Source organism: Taurulus bubalis, assembly GCF_910589615.1.
Source record: "Taurulus bubalis genome assembly, chromosome: 7".
NCBI lineage: Eukaryota > Metazoa > Chordata > Actinopteri > Perciformes > Cottidae > Taurulus > Taurulus bubalis.
Window position 1 is genome coordinate 2,172,997 of NC_136595.1, and position 19,042 is coordinate 2,192,038.

At 44.0% G+C, this 19,042-nt stretch overlaps 1 protein-coding gene across 1 annotated transcript in view; it reads left to right on the plus strand.

Annotated features, from left to right (window-relative positions):
* Positions 1-19,042, plus strand: part of ect2 (epithelial cell transforming 2) — a gene marked incomplete at its 5' end in the record, with an annotated part of 41,178 nt that overhangs the window by 10,253 nt on the left and 11,883 nt on the right. Inside the window, 14 exons of the mRNA XM_079221004.1 lie at positions 1,061-1,168; positions 2,174-2,247; positions 4,330-4,460; positions 4,819-4,931; positions 5,436-5,498; positions 6,509-6,734; positions 7,887-8,011; positions 12,001-12,120; positions 12,207-12,275; positions 12,794-12,904; positions 14,255-14,351; positions 14,684-14,765; positions 16,370-16,448; positions 17,841-17,960. Coding sequence (XP_079077130.1) covers positions 1,061-1,168; positions 2,174-2,247; positions 4,330-4,460; positions 4,819-4,931; positions 5,436-5,498; positions 6,509-6,734; positions 7,887-8,011; positions 12,001-12,120; positions 12,207-12,275; positions 12,794-12,904; positions 14,255-14,351; positions 14,684-14,765; positions 16,370-16,448; positions 17,841-17,960 — 1,518 coding nt within the window. The remainder of the gene's footprint in view (positions 1-1,060; positions 1,169-2,173; positions 2,248-4,329; positions 4,461-4,818; positions 4,932-5,435; positions 5,499-6,508; positions 6,735-7,886; positions 8,012-12,000; positions 12,121-12,206; positions 12,276-12,793; positions 12,905-14,254; positions 14,352-14,683; positions 14,766-16,369; positions 16,449-17,840; positions 17,961-19,042) is intronic.

Below are 19,042 nucleotides of genomic sequence, written 5' to 3' on the forward strand. Positions count from 1 at the left end.
AACAAAAATATTTAATAACAAAAAAAAGCTTTACTTTACTGGTCGCGCGAGTAGATGAAACATTTAGTCGCACTGTGTCTAATTTTAGGCGCTAAATGCGACCATTTGGTCGCAGTCTGGAGGCCTGCATAGTCATCACCAAACGCTGAGCTCCTCCCTTGAGATGCTTTGCAGGCCTGTACTGCAGCCTCCTTCAGGCGCTGCTTGTTTGTGGGTCTTTCAGCCTTCACTTGTATCTGAAGTAAAATAAAAGCATGCTCACTTGAGTTGAGATCAGGTGACTGATTTGAAGAATATTCCATTTCTTTGCCTGGAGAAGCGCTTGGGCTGTTTTCACAGTATGTTTCAGGTCATTATAAATGACTAAACTCCACAAGCGGAGCGTTCTGTCTCGTATGCAGCCGGCCTCACAGAGGCAAGCCGTGTGAAGCCGAGCTGAGGGAGTCCATCACGCCACGAGCAAACCTGAAGCATAAGGAAAAGGGATGAACTTAAAACAGAACATATTTTGACTCAAGTGGAGGAAGAGGAGGATGTAGAACAACAAGAGTGAATCATTGTACCGTGTGTTCTGGCATCTTAATACCAACCAGGACTGGAGATCGGCTCCACCTTCACGTGTCAGAGCTGCTTAGAACCGTCTCATCCCTAAAGAGAGGCTGGAGCTCTTCACGCTATTTAGATGCCGATCTTTGTCCCATCACTAAATGCAATACAATTCAACAGCACTGCAAACTACAGCCGTCAAAATGTCCATGAAGTCAAACACTTCATAAAAAGATTTAAACTCAATAGTTCATGAAGGTTGAATTACCAGGATTGTTGTATTCCTAGACTACTTTAGTTGTATGTTTCCATATAAGGGAGCATTAAAAATGGTTATCCTGTATTATGTGACAGTAGGTTGTTGGAAATCAAGTGCAGATCAAAGGTCTCAGGTACAGAGAGACTAATTGACTCTGTGGGAAAACGATGAACAGCGGCAGAGAAAAGGTCGTAGAGCAGAATGTGTCACATAAACCACCGTGTGCTGAACTTGTGCTGTTTTGTTTCCATGTAGAAAAACCTGGTGAATCTGGTTCATCACATGGGTGGAACCATCCGGAAAGACTTCTCCACCAAGGTCACGCATCTCATCGCCTACTCCACTCATGGAGAGAAATACAGGGTTTGTCCTCCTACTTTTAATCTCTTTACTCCCATTGTATGACGTTAACTCTGCTGAAGTAATATCATTGTGTGTGTATGTGTTCAAACTTGACAGTATGCATACCAGGTTTCAATACAGACCATTATTTACATAATTTGGCCAAACATTTTTTAAATTTTAACAATTCAGAATGCTGTAAAGGAAGAGGACAAAGTGACCTTTAACATTGTACCTTCTCACATGTTTTGCATCCTCTGTCAGCGAGGCTCTTTCTTTTGCCGGGTAGAGTTTCCACAGTTATACATTTTTCTCCACACCTCATGAAGAGCACAGTAATAATCCAATAGTAATTCCTCCGATTGTTCCACCATCTGCCATTTCCTTCTCTGGAGGACAGCCAAAAGTGCGGTCCTCTGGTTGTGCAAAAGCTTTATTTTCCCCACCAAACACAAGCGCAGAGGGAAAGCTCATAGGGAACCAATCTAAAGCACATGGTGTCATTATTCCAGCTTCTCTTCATAATGACAAGATAAACCAAAAGAAATCTCTTCTATTGCCTCTTTAATTCCTAGTTACATTCTTTTTCGACGGACTACAGTACACGGCCTCCTCCACAGACAGATGGACGGCAATGATCATTCATCTTTCTCTCTCAGCTCTTACCTTTCCTCATTCCTCTCATGGAGGCTGTCTGTTGTTGAAGCTCAACAAGACACAATGCAGTTGAAAGCTGGGCTGTGTGACGGCTGCGACAGTTGGAAGTGCATCCTAAGAAAAGAAAGATTCAGGAACTGTTTGAACCAATGGAGCCTCATACTGGGTTTTGTATGGTGCCTGAAGTGAAAACTGTTTACCTGTCACATTTGTACTGTGATTGTGAGTGACAGGGAATCAGGATCAACACAGACTGTTGTACTGTGAGCACTGACAGTGGAATTGCACCGAGGTCTTCTAGTTGAAGCAGTTTATTTACTCATTGTGTTTTCTTTTCCTCCTCTCTTTGCCATGTGTCCCATCTCTCAGCTGGCAGTGTGCATGGGGACGCCCATTCTGACTCCATCATGGATTCATAAGGCTTGGGAGAGAAGAGACGAAGTGTAAGTAGAAGGAAGGAAAGAAGCGAGCTCATGTATCATTCAAAGCCGCTCTCCTTTTATGACGGTCGAGCTGCACAATGCGAGCGTTTCCCTGCATATGTGAGTGAAAAATCTCTGTGTGAAAAGTTATTTTGCCTGACTGTCGTGAGGAAGGTTGACAATGAAATCCATGGTTCAGGTGGCAGCTTCTCATTTTCAGCCACTGACTCTGAGTCACTGGGAGTGGCGGCCGGTCATTGTCTGCTGACGATGGCCGGCCAGAGGGAAGCTCAGCTGTTGTCTGCAGGCCGCTGTTTGTTCTCAGGGTTGCATTATTTGTGAGGGAAGAAACTCCACTCTGTTATATCGGTTTAGAGCTGCGAGTATATTCTGCCTCTCTGTATTCATACTGGACGTATTGGACCTGGTATATTTTAAAGAAGGTGTATTTGGCTACATGTTGGGGTTGTCATGATACCAGAATTATGACTTCGATGCGATACCTGCCATAAATATCACGATACTTACGATACTGGTATATTTATCTATAATAGCTCTGATCCGCGCTATTTTAATAAAGTATTGATACTAGAAATATGCAGTATCGTTTTTAACGTATCGATATAGCGTGCAACATTAGTTTCAGGTATTTGTGAGTGTAGCTGCAGTGCTGAACAAGGACAGTAAACCATCATTTCACGCATTATTTTTCCCGTCAAAGGCAACCGATGGAGAACGCTTGGTGGACAAATGAAGTCGTCAGCCACCCCGGCGTGCTCGATTCCTGTCATTTAAATGTGCAACTCATCTGCACCACGAAACATTGTCTCTCTGCGGACCGAAGTCTCAGAGACACTTAACAAGTCATATTAATTTCTGCTTGTGGCTTTTAATGTCTTTTCTTTTGACGTGTTGGTGAAAACACAAGCCACACCTCGTACCTAAGACTCTTCAAAGGTCAGGTTGTGTGAAGCCTCAGGTTACGGGCTGTGATGTGACCAAGATGCGGTATTATTTAGCCAGACGATGTAATGGCTTTTGTTATGGTATCAATGTGCGACGTCTTGTTTCTCCTGCTGATGAAAGGCTGGTGTATCTAGCTCTAATATTTATTATTGCTTTTTTGCCCCTGGAAGGGATCGTTGTTGATGGACGACTGGCTCAGTCACAGAGCCTTTAATCAGAGGATCGGCCGTTCGATCCCCGGCTCCGCTAGGCAATGCCGACGTGTCCTTAGGCAAGACATTTAGTGTGTGTGTGTGTGTGTGTGTGTGTGTGTGTGTGTGTGTGCGTGTGCGCGTGTGTGTGCGCGTGCCCGCCCGCCTTCCTTCCTTCCTGATGGGCAGGTGGCACCTTAGCCCCTCCCATCAGTGGATGACAGGATGAATAATGATGTTGTGTTAAAGCTTTGAGTTCTCAGAAGACTAGAAAAGAGATGTACAGTATATTTACTATTGTTGAGCGGCTGGGAATTCTTAGTGTTATGCATGAAATATAAATGAATCATTTATATGGTTTTCATGTTGGTCAGTTAGTTCTGTTATTGTAATATTTAACACATGTTTAGAAATAACTGATTGAATCACAGGCTATTATTAATTTATATCTACAGTATTGCGTTTCTTCTTTCATTTTATACATTTCTCTTTTTACTCCTTTTAGATAATTTCTACAAAGTCGGTTTTCTGTTTAATGATAACTGGAAGTACTATATAATAGTCGGCTGTAAATGATAAATCATTGTCTGAGTGTCTCTGCATGTTGACAGTAAGTGCTTTATCTATATGGAGGCGTAGTGCATATTTTTCAGAATTAACAATATTTTTATTGCAGAATTGAGTTTTCGGTTAGCGGCTGTAGTAACTCAAACTCTATTCTATTTATAATAATGAACTGTTAACAATCATTTTGACTGATTATTGCCACCAGTGAAGCGGTTAAAATGTGGCCAGTCAGTCCACCTTCAGGGCTAACACACAACTTTAACAGTCAACTATGTTCAGGGAACTGTTTGAATTTCTTCTTTAAAACAAACCCAGTTTTAGGAGTGACGTCATGGTGGTATTGACGGTAACCTCGTTTCTCCCGCCTTCATGTGTTCAGGCTCTTTTACGCAGAAGAAGAGCAGTTTCGGACGGAGTTCAAAGTACCTCCGTTCCAGGACTGCGTCCTCAGTTTTCTGGGTTTTTCAGACGAGGAGAAGGCCAACATGGAGGAGAGGACCCTGAAACACGGTCAGTGCTGCAGCACACGGGTCTGTCATGGCCGCCACGCAGAAGCGCCTCTTCTGGTTTTCTCAGACAGTCACACATTTGACTGCTTAGACATTTATTGTTCTTGTATTTTTGTTTTTTGAAACCTCTTTGGACACTGACTGTTCTTACTAGAGCCGACTCATCCTGTAGGGAAGTCCAACGTGTTACAGTCCTGCTGCCGCTAGTTCTACTGGCTAAGCTCTAATTGGATAACTGCTGTTTGAGAAAGGGATTTGTTCTGATTGAAGACACACACACCTCCTTTTTACAAGGCTGATCCATGAAAGTGTTTGTGTGTGTATATATCTTTTCATCATCGTGGTTTTCTGTGTCTAAGGTGGCCGTTACCTTGAGGCTGGAGATGAGAAGTGTACACACATGGTGGTGGAGGAAAACTCAGTAAAGGAGCTGCCTTTTCCCCCCAAGAAACTCTATGTGGTCAAACAGGAGGTAGGTGGTGTGCTTGTTTAGTTTGTTTCAGTGCTGCTTCCAAAGACGAGGACGTTTGACACGTCTGATTCTGGTCAAGCACCATCTTGTCATAACAGGGTAACTGCTCTGCTCCAGGAAGACACCGACACAAGGGGACACAAGGAAAATAATGAATCCTCTCAGCGTTTCTCCTCCTACACACAATGCCAAATGATGAATTGCACAGGGTTTCTTTTTAGATGAAACCTCAGTGGTTACAGTGTACTCCCCCTCTCTCTGTCGCTGCTGTCAGAGAGAGAGATCAATAATAGATTTCCTCATTCCAGTGGATGAACAATTTGAGCTAGGGTAGTTTAGGTGTAGTTATACCCCTACAATCAATACGGCCTTTTCTTTACTCTGTCACTTTTATTGGTTTTCAAAGTAAAGGCTGTCATTATAGTTTCAGAAATAATCTTTTTTGTACCTCTATCATCAATAACCCCGGGGACAATACGACGTGTTTTCTCTCTTCCGTGGTAGTGGTTCTGGGGCAGCATTCAGATGGACGCTCGGGCCGGAGAGTCCATGTACTTCTACGAGAAGGTGAGTGCATTGTGGGTCGTGTTATTGTACGTGTGTGTGTGTGTGTGTGTGTGTGGTAATTCAAGTTCAGGGTTCTTACGGTCATGGAAAACCTGGAATAGTCATGACATTTTAAAATGGTTATTTCCAGGCCTGGAAAAGTCCTTGAAAAAAATACAATCCCAAAAGTGTTGTAAATATCATGTAAATGTGTTATATTCATGTGTTCATGACGTTCATTTACGCTGAGTTTGAATAATGAATATGCTTTTAAAAGAAAGACTCAAAATATAAGCAGGCATACATACAGGCATCTATATAAATGTTTATTTTTTTAATCAAACTATTGTCTCATTCATTTGAGTCATTTAAGGTTTACTGTATGCTTTGTATTCTCATTGTTAGTTTAAATACTACATTTACTCACTTCTTACTGTTTACACCCAGACTTCACTAAATGTTTGTCATGGACATTTGGTTTAAAGTCATGGATCCACTGGTCAGAATGTTAGGAACCCTGACAGACTGGTCCAACATAAGGCCAAGGTTTGTAAGAGTACAGCTGGAGGACGGGCCCAATACAGTGAGCGTCTTTGGGAGCGACGCTGTCTGAAGCAGTCACAAGGATTTGAGCCTCGTCAGCGTTTAGAGCTGTCAGCCATCCGGTGCTTCCTGGCAGTCTCAGCGGGCCTTCGAGGCACAGCGGGATGTCATCAGCGTATTGGGGCTCTTTCCACAGTCGGCCTCACCCATCGTCTCCTTATCGAGTTACCGGGGCCGTAAAGCAGGAGTCAGGATCCATTTCTGACTGTCACACTGTGTGCTTATCCGTTCCACAGATAATTGTATTAGTTGCAAAAGGTTTTAGCCTCAAGGTTTATTTCCCCCCTCACATTTTCCTTCATAATTTACGAGACACAAAAGATATCAAAATGCAAACGGGCTGGTTTTCATTTTGCTATCTTTTCCACTTCTCCTGTGTTTGTCTCGTCCTCGTCTATTTTTAACACTTCCGCCCCGCTGTACTTCAGAACGACAGCCCGGCCATGAAGAAGGCCGTGTCCCTCCTCTCCCTCTCCACGCCCAACAGTAACCGTAAGCGGCGGCGTCTCAGGGACACGCTGGCCCAGTTCACCCGGGAGACGGAGATCTCCCCCTTCCCTCCACCACGCAAGCGGCCGTCAGCAGAGCACTGCCTGTCCATCAGCTCCCTGCTGGACATCTCCAACACCCCCGAGACCTGCAAGGCCCTGGCAGGTAGGAAGGAATGAAATGCATTCATGCAACTCTAAAACCTTCATTTCTCTGGTTGAAAGTTATACCGTTTCTGGAAAATGCAGTGACTTGGACAATATTCTCTTCTGTTCCTATGGTTGATTCTTCTTTAAGATTACAATAACCAGATGATTCCCTCCTTAAATTCAGAGGACAGAGTAGGGAAGAGCTCCGAGAGCAAAGCAGACAGTACCGTGACCAGGGATAGGATGAGAAGAAGGAAGTCCAGGGACAGGAGGATAAGGACAGACAGGGCAGAGAGGAGGACAAGTACTCTTCATCCAGAGGAGCAGCCAGGAACCTCTCCAGGTCAGGTTTGGCAGAAACAGGCTAATAACCAGTAGTTAAGCTCATCAGTTTGAACAAAGAATAGCTTTTCAGTTTCCAGCGAGAACCAACATGAGTATGTGTTGTATTCGGACTTAGCTGAGAATACAGCACCTTCTGAGGAGCTTTTAGACCTTTTTACATTATAAAACGAAGCCTTCCACACAAATCCATAATATTGTTGAATGTCTTCTTGAATCTGACTTTCAGGAAAGCTAATTGTTTCCTTAGTCTAAAGGAATAGTATTGCTAGCATGCATTAGTGTTGCTCTACAATGCTGAATATGAGTTATAAGCTGAGGCTGGATGACAAACCTTAATTGTCTTCAGACTGTAACAGACGTAACTTATTTAGTTTATATAGTAATGCTTGTTTTAGAGATGTCGCTGTTTGGTTAAAACCTGTTGAGCCCTCTGGTTCCCTTTTGATATGAAAAGGCTGACAAGGTACAAATCAAGAAAAAAAGCATGTTAGGTATCACATTAAACATAACAATCAGGGCTACAATCATTCATATATATATATATATATATATATATATATATATATATATATATATATATATATATATAATCCCCATGTACAACTTCTAATCACAACTCAAACAATACATAGGGTGAGGGCTTAAAGGGCTGCTGTGCTCTCTGCAAGCTGCTCTCAGTCGTCTTTTGCTTACTACCTGTGGTTTGTTAGTGACCCCGTGATGGAGCTCATCACGTCAAATAAAAGCTTCATTAATATCTTCAGTACACATGCATGTAGTTGCTTGAACACCTCGCTCTCCTCCGCCCGTCTCGCTCCTCCAGAGAGTTCCAAGCCGTCCAAGAGCTCCACGCCGGCTCTGTCCAAGCAGTCGGCCAGGTGGCAGGTCTCCAAGGAGCTCTACCAGACGGAGAGCAACTACGTGGACATCTTGAGCACCATCATACAGGTAGTGTCCCGTGTGCATGTGGCCGTTCTAACTCCCCTCACAGGTTACACGCTACAGTCATTAAGGGTCTCATCAGCGGGGAGTCGGACAGCTGACCGGGGAGGGAGAGCATGACCCGCCTCTCCGTTTCTCTCTCTGTTCCCACTGATGGAAATCCTTTTCTGCTTTTTCCTCTTCTTTCTTAGACTTTCTCTCCCTGCCTCAAACATCTCCTCCAGTTTTGCCCTCTCTTGTAATCTGTCTTCTCTGTTGTATACTCCTGTCTTTAACTCTTCTGTCTTGAATCTTAAAAAGGAACCCTGGCATGCAGTCAGCTTCATTACTGCCACTTAACAGTCCAGGCTGAGTCATCCAGACAGTTAGTACTCGCTGCACGCTAGTCATGCTAGCTGGTGACTACTCAGTCAATCATGCTCCCTTCACTTCAGTCTGTCTCTACCCGTCTGTCTCTACCCGTCTGTCTCTACTATCTGTCTCTACTCTGTCTCTACTATCTGTCTCTAGTCTGTCTCTACTATCTGTCTCTACTATCTGTCTCTACTCTGTCTCTACTATCTGTCTCTAGTCTGTCTCTACCCATCTGTCTCTAGGCAAGGCAAGTTTATTTGTATAGCACATTTCAACAACAAGGCGATTCAAAGTGCTTCACATAAAACCATTAAAAGCATCAAAACATAATGCAGATTTAAAAACAGTTAAGAAAACATTAAAACATTAAAACAGTCAAAAAAACAAAATAAAAGTAGAAAAAGCAACTTAAAAAATAAAAGTTGAATAAAAGTTGCAGTGCAGTTTAAGAAATAAAATGCAGTAGTGAGATGCAGTAATTGAATCTGGTTCAGTTAAAGGCAGCAGCAAACAGAAAAGTCTTCAATGTGGACTTAAAGGAGCTGAGGGTCTCAGCAGACCTGCAGCTTTCAGGACCTGGTTCCAGATGTGTGGAGCAGAAAAGCTGAACGCTGCTTCTCCATGTTTAGTTCTGACTCTTGGAACAGAAAGTAGACCCGTCCCAGACCACCTGAGTGGCCGGGATGGTTCATAAGGTAGCAGCAGATCACAAACATACTTAGGCCCTAAACCATTCAGTGCTTTATAAACCAGCAGCAGGATTTTAAAGTCAATTCTTTGTTTGACAGGGAGGTTTTTAACATTAGTGATTGAAGCTGAGCGCTGACTTTCAATCGTTCGTCCTTGGGACCAAAAACAATTACTTCTTTTTTATCTTGATTTAATTGAAGAAAATTCTGGCACATCCAGTTATTGATTTCTTCAATGCATTTAGCCAGCCCTTGTATGGGACTATAGTCCCCTGGTGATATAGTTATGTAGAGTTGTGTCATCTGCATAATTATGATAACACACTTTGTTGTTTTTCATAATCTGAGCCAGTGGAAGCATGTAGATGTTGAACAGAAGAGGCCCCAGTATTGAACCTTGGGGAACACCACATGTCATCCTAGTCAGCTCTGATGTGTAATTAGCTACCGACACAAAGTATTGTCGGTCCTTCAAGTAGGATTCAAACCAGTTAAGTGCTGCGCCAGAGAGTCCTACCAGACTTTCAGTCTGTCTAGTAGTATGTCATGATCAACCGTGTCGAATGCAGCACTGAGATCCAGTAATACTAAGACTGAAGTTCTGCCACTGTCTGTGTTTAAGTGATGTCGTTGAAAACCTTAACAAAAGCAGTTTCAGTTCTGTGGTGCTGACGAAAGCCGGACTGGAAGACATCAAAACTGTTATTTTCAGCTAAGAAGGTGTTCAGCTGTTGAAAAACCGCTTTTTCCATTATTTTACTTAAGAATGGGAGGTTTGATATTGGTCTATAGTTTTTCAATATTTCGGGGTCTAAACTAGCCGTCTTTAGAAGTGGTTTAATAACTGCAGTTTTTAGGGCTTGTGGGAAGACACCTGAGAGAAGGGATGTGTTTACAATTTGTAAAAGATCAGCGGTCATGCAGTGTGAAATATTTTTGAAAAAGTGTGTTGGTAGAATATCCAAGCAGCAGGAGGATGTGTTCAGATGTTGTATAATGTCTTCTAGGCTTCTTTGGTTAATTGAGTGAAATTGAGTCATGATATTTGAATGGATGCTATTTAAAGATGGGGACAACACATATCCTGTGGTTGGTGTGGAGCCACCGACTGCTTGTCTAATTCTCTGAATTTTATCAGCAAAATAGGAGGCAGATTGATTGCATGTCCAGGTGGATTGGAGCGTAGCCGTTACCGACACCGGAGGGTTTGTTAGCCTGTCCACGGTAGCAAATAAGGCGCGTGTATTGTTTTTGTTTTTGGTGATGATGTCAGAGAAGAAGGCCTGTCTTGCATTTCTAAGTTCCAAATCATAATTGTGAAGTCTCTCTTTATAGATACCACAGTGAACCTGGAGATTAGTTTTTCTCCACCTGCGTTCAGCTTTCCGACCCTCTCTTTTCTCTATTCTGACCAGCGTGGCATTTCTCCAAGGGGATCTTTTCTTACCCGAGACAACCTTCACCTTAGTGGGTGCAATGGCATCAATAACATTTCTAACTTTATAATTGAAGCCATCCACAAGCTCATTGACTGAGATGCAAGAGAGGGCTGGTGTGGAGCAGAACCTCTGAATAAATAGTTCACTGGTGTTTTCAGTGATTTAACGCTTTGTCACAACCTTGGTTTGGACATTTGTGTGCACCCATCTCTACCTGTCTGTCTCTACTGTCTCTACCTGTCTGTCTCTACTGTCTCTACCTGTCTGTCTCTACCTGTCTGTCTCTACTGTCTTTACTCTGTCTCTACCTGTCTGTCTCTACCTGTCTGTCTCTACTGTCTCTACCTGTCTGTCTCTACTGTCTCTACTCTGTCTCTACCTGTCTGTCTCTACCTGTCTGTCTCTACTGTCTTTACTCTGTCTCTACCTGTCTGTCTCTACCTGTCTGTCTCTACCTGTCTTTACTCTGTCTCTACCTGTCTGTCTCTACTGTCTTTACTCTGTCTCTACCTGTCTGTCTCTACCTGTCTGTCTCTACCTGTCTTTACTCTGTCTCTACCTGTCTGTCTCTACCTGTCTGTCTCTACCTGTCTGTCTCTACTGTCTCTACCTGTCTTTACTCTGTCTCTACCTGTCTGTCTCTACCTGTCTGTCTCTACTGTCTCTACCTGTCTGTCTCTACTGTCTCTACTCTGTCTCTACCTGTCTGTCTCTACTGTCTCTACCTGTCTGTCTCTACTGTCTCTACCTGTCTGTCTCTACCTGTCTGTCTCTACTGTCTTTACTCTGTCTCTACCTGTCTGTCTCTACCTGTCTTTACTCTGTCTCTACCTGTCTGTCTCTACTGTCTGTCTCTACTATCTGTCTCTACCTGTCTGTCTCTACTGTCTCTACTCTGTCTCTACCTGTCTGTCTCTACTGTCTCTACTGTCTGTCTCTACTATCTGTCTCTACCTGTCTGTCTCTACTATCTGTCTCTACTGTCTCTACTCTGTCTCTACCCATCTGTCTCTACCCGTCTGTCTCTACTGTCTGTCTCTACTATCTGTCTCTACCTGTCTGTCTCTACTCTGTCTCTACCTGTCTGTCTCTACGGTTTCTTCATTGTGTCTTTACCCGTCTGTCTCTACTGTGTCTTTACCTGTCTGTCTCTACTGTGTCTCTACCCGTCTGTCTCTACCCGTCTGTCTCTACCTGTCTGTCTCTACTGTCTGTCTCTACTGTCTGTCTCTACCCGTCTGTCTCTACTGTCTCTATTGTGTCACCCGTCTGTCTCTACTGTCTGTCTCTACCCGTCTGTCTCTACTGTCTCTATTGTGTCACCCGTCTGTCTCTACTGTCTGTCTCTACCCGTCTGTCTCTATTGTGTCACCCGTCTGTCTCTACTGTGTCGTAGCAGCAATAATACAATCTGTTCTGTGAGGACAGTGAAAATACACAGCTAACTGTTCTACTCTTCTTCTTGCTCGTTGGTGTAATGTGTTTCATGCGATTTGTTATTATTATTTTAAAGGTTTTCAAGCTTCCATTGGAGAAGGAGGAGCAGGTGGGTGGACCCATCCTGGCCCAAGAAGAAATGAAGACGATATTCGGCAGCATCCCCGAAATCTACGAGGTTCACACCAGAATAAAGGTGGAGTCCTCGGCTGGTTGACCACCGTGATGCAGTCTTCTTTCGGAGGCGTTGTTGACCTGTGTGATTGGTGGTTTGTCCTTCAGAGTAACCTTGAGGAGCTGCTGACGGACTGGTCAGAGGACGTGAGTGTAGGAGACATCGTCCTGAAATATGTGAGTACAAACACATTGCATTTAATCTGTAGGAAAGTGTAAAGGTTACGCAGATGTTCAGTATGTGATCCAGACGTTACGCAGCTTTGATGAAGTTAAGCGGTTAAGAGGACCCTAGTGTAAATGACATTGTTTTTACTTATGAGAGGTTTGTTTGCTGGGCATGAACGCTGATGGCAGTAATGGACTATTTTGAGTTCCTAAAGAGGCAGCAGTTGTGAGTGACAGGTGGGTATGGGTTAACTACTGAGGGCCTCTAGCTACAGAGATACAGAGCAGGCCGTCCTTTAAGCACAAGGGGCGTGAATGATGATCATACATAAAATAAATGAATAAAGCGCTTCATGTAGAAGAGAACGAATGCAGGTCAGTTCCCATTTATTTAGTAGTTGCATGGGAAATGGTTTCATGGGACTAGATTTAAAACAAGCTCCACAAACAGTGTGTGTGTGTGTGTGTGTGTGTGTGTGTGTGTGTGTGTGTGTGTTGCTTCTGACCCGTCCTCCTCTTCCCTCCAGTCTAAGGAGCTGGTGAAGGCCTACCCTCCCTACGTCAACTTCTTTGAGATGAGCAAGGAGGCGATTGTCCGTTGTGAGAGACAGAAGCCACGCTTCCATGCTTTCCTCAAGGTATGAGCGTTGCTCTCCTCAAGGTGTGAGCCGTGCTTTCCTCAAGGTATGAGCCGTGCTTTCCTCAAGGTATGAGCCATGCTCTCCTCAAGGTATGAGCGTTGCATTTGCACCGCGTTTGTTTACACGACCGCTGGATGGCGCGTAAAAGTGGATTTAGCAAAAGAGAGTTGCAAAAGAAAAAACAACACGTTTCAACATTAATTTTCCACAACAGGAAGAGCTGAGCGTTCTGCTTTCTCCCCTCTCTCTCTCTCACACACACACACACACACACACACACACACACACACACACACACCCCGTTATCTTTTCATATAAATCTAAAATGACTGACTGCAAATTGCAGTATTTATTGTCAGAGGGATTATACATAAAAAAATACAATAATAACAATAAAGAAATATTCTTTTCTCATTTAAAGTAAAACATGTGCATCCAATAATAAAGTGTTTTATATAGAAAAAAATATGTAAAGTTAATCTTGCGTTTCCCTTTTAATTATTTTGGTTACCTCCAGTTCACATCCTAACGGTCTCAATGTATGTATTATTTATAATCTGAAATCTGTGGATGAAACCCAAGCACTCTATAATAATACTTCTTTTTTATTATTATTTATAATCCCTCCAGTTCAGTGTGGAAACTTCCAATACATATTAGAGAAATCTAATTTAGTACAATAATATTTCTCTAACTGGACCTCTGGATTAAACTGAGTAGCCCTGCTCTCTGGGATGTAAGCGAATGACAGCATCTCTGATACTGAGGTCAATGCAGAGGTCAAATGTCTCCACGTGACCGGAGAAAGAAAGTTTCCCAGCATATGATCCATATGTTTGGCTCCTCTTACGTAGAGACAGCCGATGACCGACCGGCAGCGGCAACGTTTGACATTTCAATCGGGGAAAGCGGCAGTAGTAGCGCTATTATTAATGCATCATTCCTTTCTTTATTAAACTATCGTCCTCTGGGGGAAAGTTCTTGGGCCTTGGCACTGACAGCAGAGCGGTGGGATGGAAGCAGAGATCATTGCACATGGCAATAAATCCTCCTATTTAGAACGTTGCCTCTAATCCACACAAAGGAGCTTGACTCCAACAGCACTTTAGTGCTGGAGGAACCCAAGCAGTATTTTTGTAATGGATACAATTATGATTATTGACCTGCTGCAGATTTACACTCTTAAATGAATCAGACACAGCCTTTTCTAAATATACACCTGTGTGTCGACACAGATTTAAAAGTTGTGACCCTTTTAGTTTTTTAGAAAATATTGACACACACACACACACACACACACACACACACACACACACACACACACACTAATATGCTTTCATTCTACAGATCAACCAGGCCAAGCCAGAGTGTGGCCGGCAGACGCTGGTGGAGCTGCTCATCAGACCCGTACAGAGGCTGCCCAGTGTGGCCCTTCTTCTTAACGGTATCTCACACACACACACACACACACACACACACACACACACACACACACACACACACACACACACACACACACACACACACACACACACACACACACACACACCCCTGTTAACAGACTTGAGAGAAAAAAGTATGCTAATTACATCGTTGATTGTCTTCTTCTCCTTATCGTTCCCCTTTCATACCCGTCTCCTTCCTGTGTTATCTGCTGTTGGGTGATTCTGTCATTCCTCTTTCCCTTTCTGCTCTCCTTGCTCCACATGATTTTCATCTCGTCCTGCCCGTCTACTTTTATTTTGACCGAACTTTCCTTTTCTTCCACCGTTTCAGACATAAAGAAGCACACGTCAGATGACAACCCAGACAAGATAACGCTGGAGAAAGCCATCGAGTCTCTGAAAGAAGTCATGACGTGAGTCTCCTTTGTGCTGTCATGCTCAGTCTGGAGCCGGTTGTGGGTTCAACTCTTAACACCTGACCGATGTTAAGCCAAGATGTGAAACATGGGACTTTGACTGAACAGTTCGTGGTTGAAGGTTTTATTCGGACATACCTGGCTGCTGGATATTTCAGTGCAAAATGTACAATTATAGACTATAGTGAAGTAGTTATCCAGTTGGTGAATGCATGGTTCCCTGTAGGGGTTGTGGGAGGTGATACCTGCTGCTCTGCTTTACATTAACTCCATGCACAAAGTGTTTCCTTGCACATGGACAAATTGGACGCCTCTGCCTTCTTCCTGCCTTCAGCTCTCATCTCCATGACGCTATTATCTTACAAGCGCTTTGTTGTTGGATTTCTGTAATTAGTAACGTGGTGCTTCCAATACCCGTCATGAACATGGAAAGCGGACCCGCCGTGTTGGTCTAGTGCTACGTGGCCAGCTGGTGTTTATCATCATGCTGGCCTTACACCGCCTCTGTGCGTCTGTTTACTCCAGTGACATGTAAGGAAGCATATTTATTCATATAATATTCTGTCAGGAGAATCCATTTGTTTTACAAGGTGAAGGCATGGCACACATGCATCTGGTTATAAGATCACTACGGAACCACTTCCACTGCATTTAGAGGCGGGAAACCCCTGCATCTGATGGGATCGACCATCTAGTGACGCCCGCTGAGCTGAATCCTCGCGATGAGCTCGGTCCAGAGAAGATGGTTCAAACAATCGCCGCACTTTTTTAAATACGTTGTCTTTGCTGCGTGAGTCAGTGCCTCTTTTTTTATCTGAAGCTAAATATATTCATAGAACATTATGGAGGTGTGTTGTTTATCCAAACTCGTCCCCTCTGTCCTGTCTTCCTCTGCGAGTAGAACAATCCAACCTGTTGGCTGTTGTGTCTTTATCTGCATTCTGGTCCAACATTTTGTTCCAACCAAACAATCCAGAGACTGTCGGGCTGAGAGAGAGTTGGATTTATTCAAACTTCAAACATATTGTGACGTGTTCTTCATTGCTAAATTAATGCTTTTAGAGAAATGCAAAGTGTCTTTGTTTTCTCATTATGGGGACTAGGAAGTGCTACTAGGAACCAGAAGTAGAGCTGCATCTAATGAGGTGTATTTATTTCCGTCCAACAGTCCATACACAGTAAATTTGACTCAAATTTGAAGAAGAAAAAAAAGTACTCGTAACATTTGGTCCCAGTCTAAATCTACTCTTGCCTCCAAAGTTCATCGTTCAGAGTATTTTTACTCTAATTAGCGTTCATATTTAACTGTACATGGTGATATAGTTACTAGAATAGGATTCAGCTGTCGTAGCGAGGATTTAAGGAACCGCAGTGGGCGCGTGGTCACGCTGGTTTACTCCAGTAGATTTTATTCTGAATATTTTCTCCTACTCTACTGGCTACGGAGAGTAATTCTGCTCCAAAATAGTCCTTCAGAGTAACCCAGTAACCCCTGTGTAACCCAAAGATGTGCTATTACACTGTGATACTAAACATCCTTGGTGAATAGTTCCAGTACCTCTGAGACATACAGTAACATCCTCTCCTCTTCCTCCCGCTAGTCACATCAACGAGGACAAGAGGAAGACTGAAGGCCAGAAGCAGATCTTTGACGTTGTCTATGAAGTGGATGGCTGTCCAGTAAGTTGTGTGTTGACCAACTGCATTCAATAAATCCAATATATTCATAATATGTTCACATCAGTCGAGCCATAGCATGATGTGCAAGTGTGTTTGACAAGCTCAGACATTGACACTATGATGTCATTGTTGATTTGGTCGACATTAAGCATGTCATTATTAGTTGTTTCTTATATAGTATGGATGCGTTTTGCTTGTTGATGACGATATGTAGAGGTGAAAAAGAATGGACCTGAGGTTAGGCCAGAAGCAAACCAAGAAACCTTCTTCTCCACTGCTTTGCCGTGAGCCCATCTCCTCCCACGTGTGTCTTGGCCGTCAGCTTTCCAGGTTTCTGGGTAAATGAATCGTCAGCGTACAACGCAGAGTTTCCCCCTGAAGCCCCTTTACGCTCCACCAGAGAACGGCTCTGTTTACGGTGGAGGAGCGAGGCTGCAGTGTGGATCTGCTGCTGGGATGTTGTTTTTGAATCAGAATGGGAGGGTGAGTGCCACGGGGCGGCACTTGTTTAGATTTGAGAGCAGGTGGGAACCCTCTCCTGCGACAGTAAAAAAGTCAGCGACGACATCGGTCAGCTGGTTGGCACATGTTCGTAGTACACGGGGACGTTATCAGGCCCGGCAGCTTCACTCTCATGCCTCATCGGCATTCTCCTCACATCTTCCTCACCTGTCTCTCCACCCAGGCTGACTGGTTGGGGAATGATGTTGTTGTTGTTGCCTGTGATCAACACATCTGCTGCTGTATGAAGCCGCTGGTGTATATTCCGAGAGACTGTTCTGGTTCTCCTGGCTGGTCGGCATGTCTGAGCACTCGGAAGAGTCCAGTAAAGCTGCTGCAGCTTCATCTGTTCACAGTTTGTTTTCTGTTCGATCGGCTGGACTACGGGTTGTGTTTGTGTAAACATGACCCAGAGTATTGTTTCCTCTGGCGGAGATGTGGACATGCTGATGGAATGGTGGTCTGTTAGATTAAAAATCACCTGCTGCAAAAACATCATCAGTTATTTAGTTATGTGTCTGCTCATGACCTCACACAGTTCCCATAGTGCTGTGTCTATTTTTTAAGCATCAAGAGGACTGTATATTAGGGACGACGTCTATGCACCACGCATCCAGTTATAAACACAGTCCAGCTGCCCTCATGCAGCAGCTTGTTAGTAAGATGGAGCCTCATTTCAGCGTCTCATTGCCCTGCATCGGGACATTATCCAGGTGCAGGCTGGGTAGTGGAGTAGCCTGAGCTCCTGCCTCTCTTCCTGGGGCTGAAACGCAGCCTGTGTTAGTGCTCTGTGTGGCTGGAAGGTGTTGTAATTGTTTGTCACAGTTACCGTCTTTCTTTCCTCGTATGTAACCTCCTCTCTCTTTGTCTCATCCCTTGTTCTTCCTGCAGGCCAACCTGCTGTCGTCCCACCGCAGCCTGGTCCACCGCGTAGAAACCATCGCCCTGGGAGACCAGCCCTGTGACCGGGGGGAGCAGGTCACGCTCTTCCTCTTCAACGACTGCCTGGAGGTGAGAATACACACCTAGTTTACCTGTTGCAGGTCAGGGCTGCAGGTACAACTTAGATCTTGGATATCTTGAACTCTTCACGTCTATTAACTTTACCTGCTTTAACCGTAACTGATCAAATTGAATGTTCCATTTTTCCCTTTTAAAGGTCTGGGTCACACCAACATTTACAACGGAGAAACTTCAAGCTCATCCACAATTCACTTTAATTAACAGAGTGGCTTAACACTAAATCCACCTTTTTGAGATCGTAAATTACAAGTACTGTCACTTTTATTACACTGTCTCTAAGAAGTGTAATTGAAACTAGTAGTTCTCAGTGTAAATTTACTCCCATTCATTCATATCCACTATTCTGTCGGCCTGTGATGCATCCTGGGTCATTGTGGAGAATTAGAGGTTAAACATGGTTGAAGGTCATTTGAGCAACAACTTGATTGTGTATTTTTATTAGAACAACATGAAAGACTTAATGAAAAAGTGGCAGTTTATATATGTGATCATTTAGTAAACTTAATTCAATAATTAGCCGCATCACCCGAGACTTTCTGTTTTCACCACTTTCACCTCCATCATTTAACAGCGAGTCCATGGAAACGTTCCTTAAGCGAGGCGCAGCGTGACTCAGCGTGCTCTTAAACGCACGCTGAGATTCATGCGCTCACGCAGCGCTGAATACATGAAGGTGTGTGTGTGTGTGTGTGTGTGTGTGTGTGGGGTCCATCATTGCTGACACAATCAGTTAATTAGCAAAGGGGCAGCGCAGGAACGGAAAGAGAGGCGGCGGGTGGCTTCTCTGGTGTGTGTGTGTGCGTGTGTGTGTGTGTGTGTGTGTGTGTGCGTCATGGATTCCTGCCGTTCCTCCACGTAGTCCTGGCTGCATAATGAGTGAGCGTTGGAGTGGGTGGCCTCACTCCTCCATCTCACATCATTGATTTCTCGTGCGTTCGTGGAACCGCTCTTCAGTCACAGTGCCGTAATAACAATGACCTACGGTGTAGCGTCCTGTTTTATCCTCTCCCCATCTCTCGCTCCCTCCCTCCTCCTCTCTCTCAGCATCTAATTAATGTGGCATTAATGAG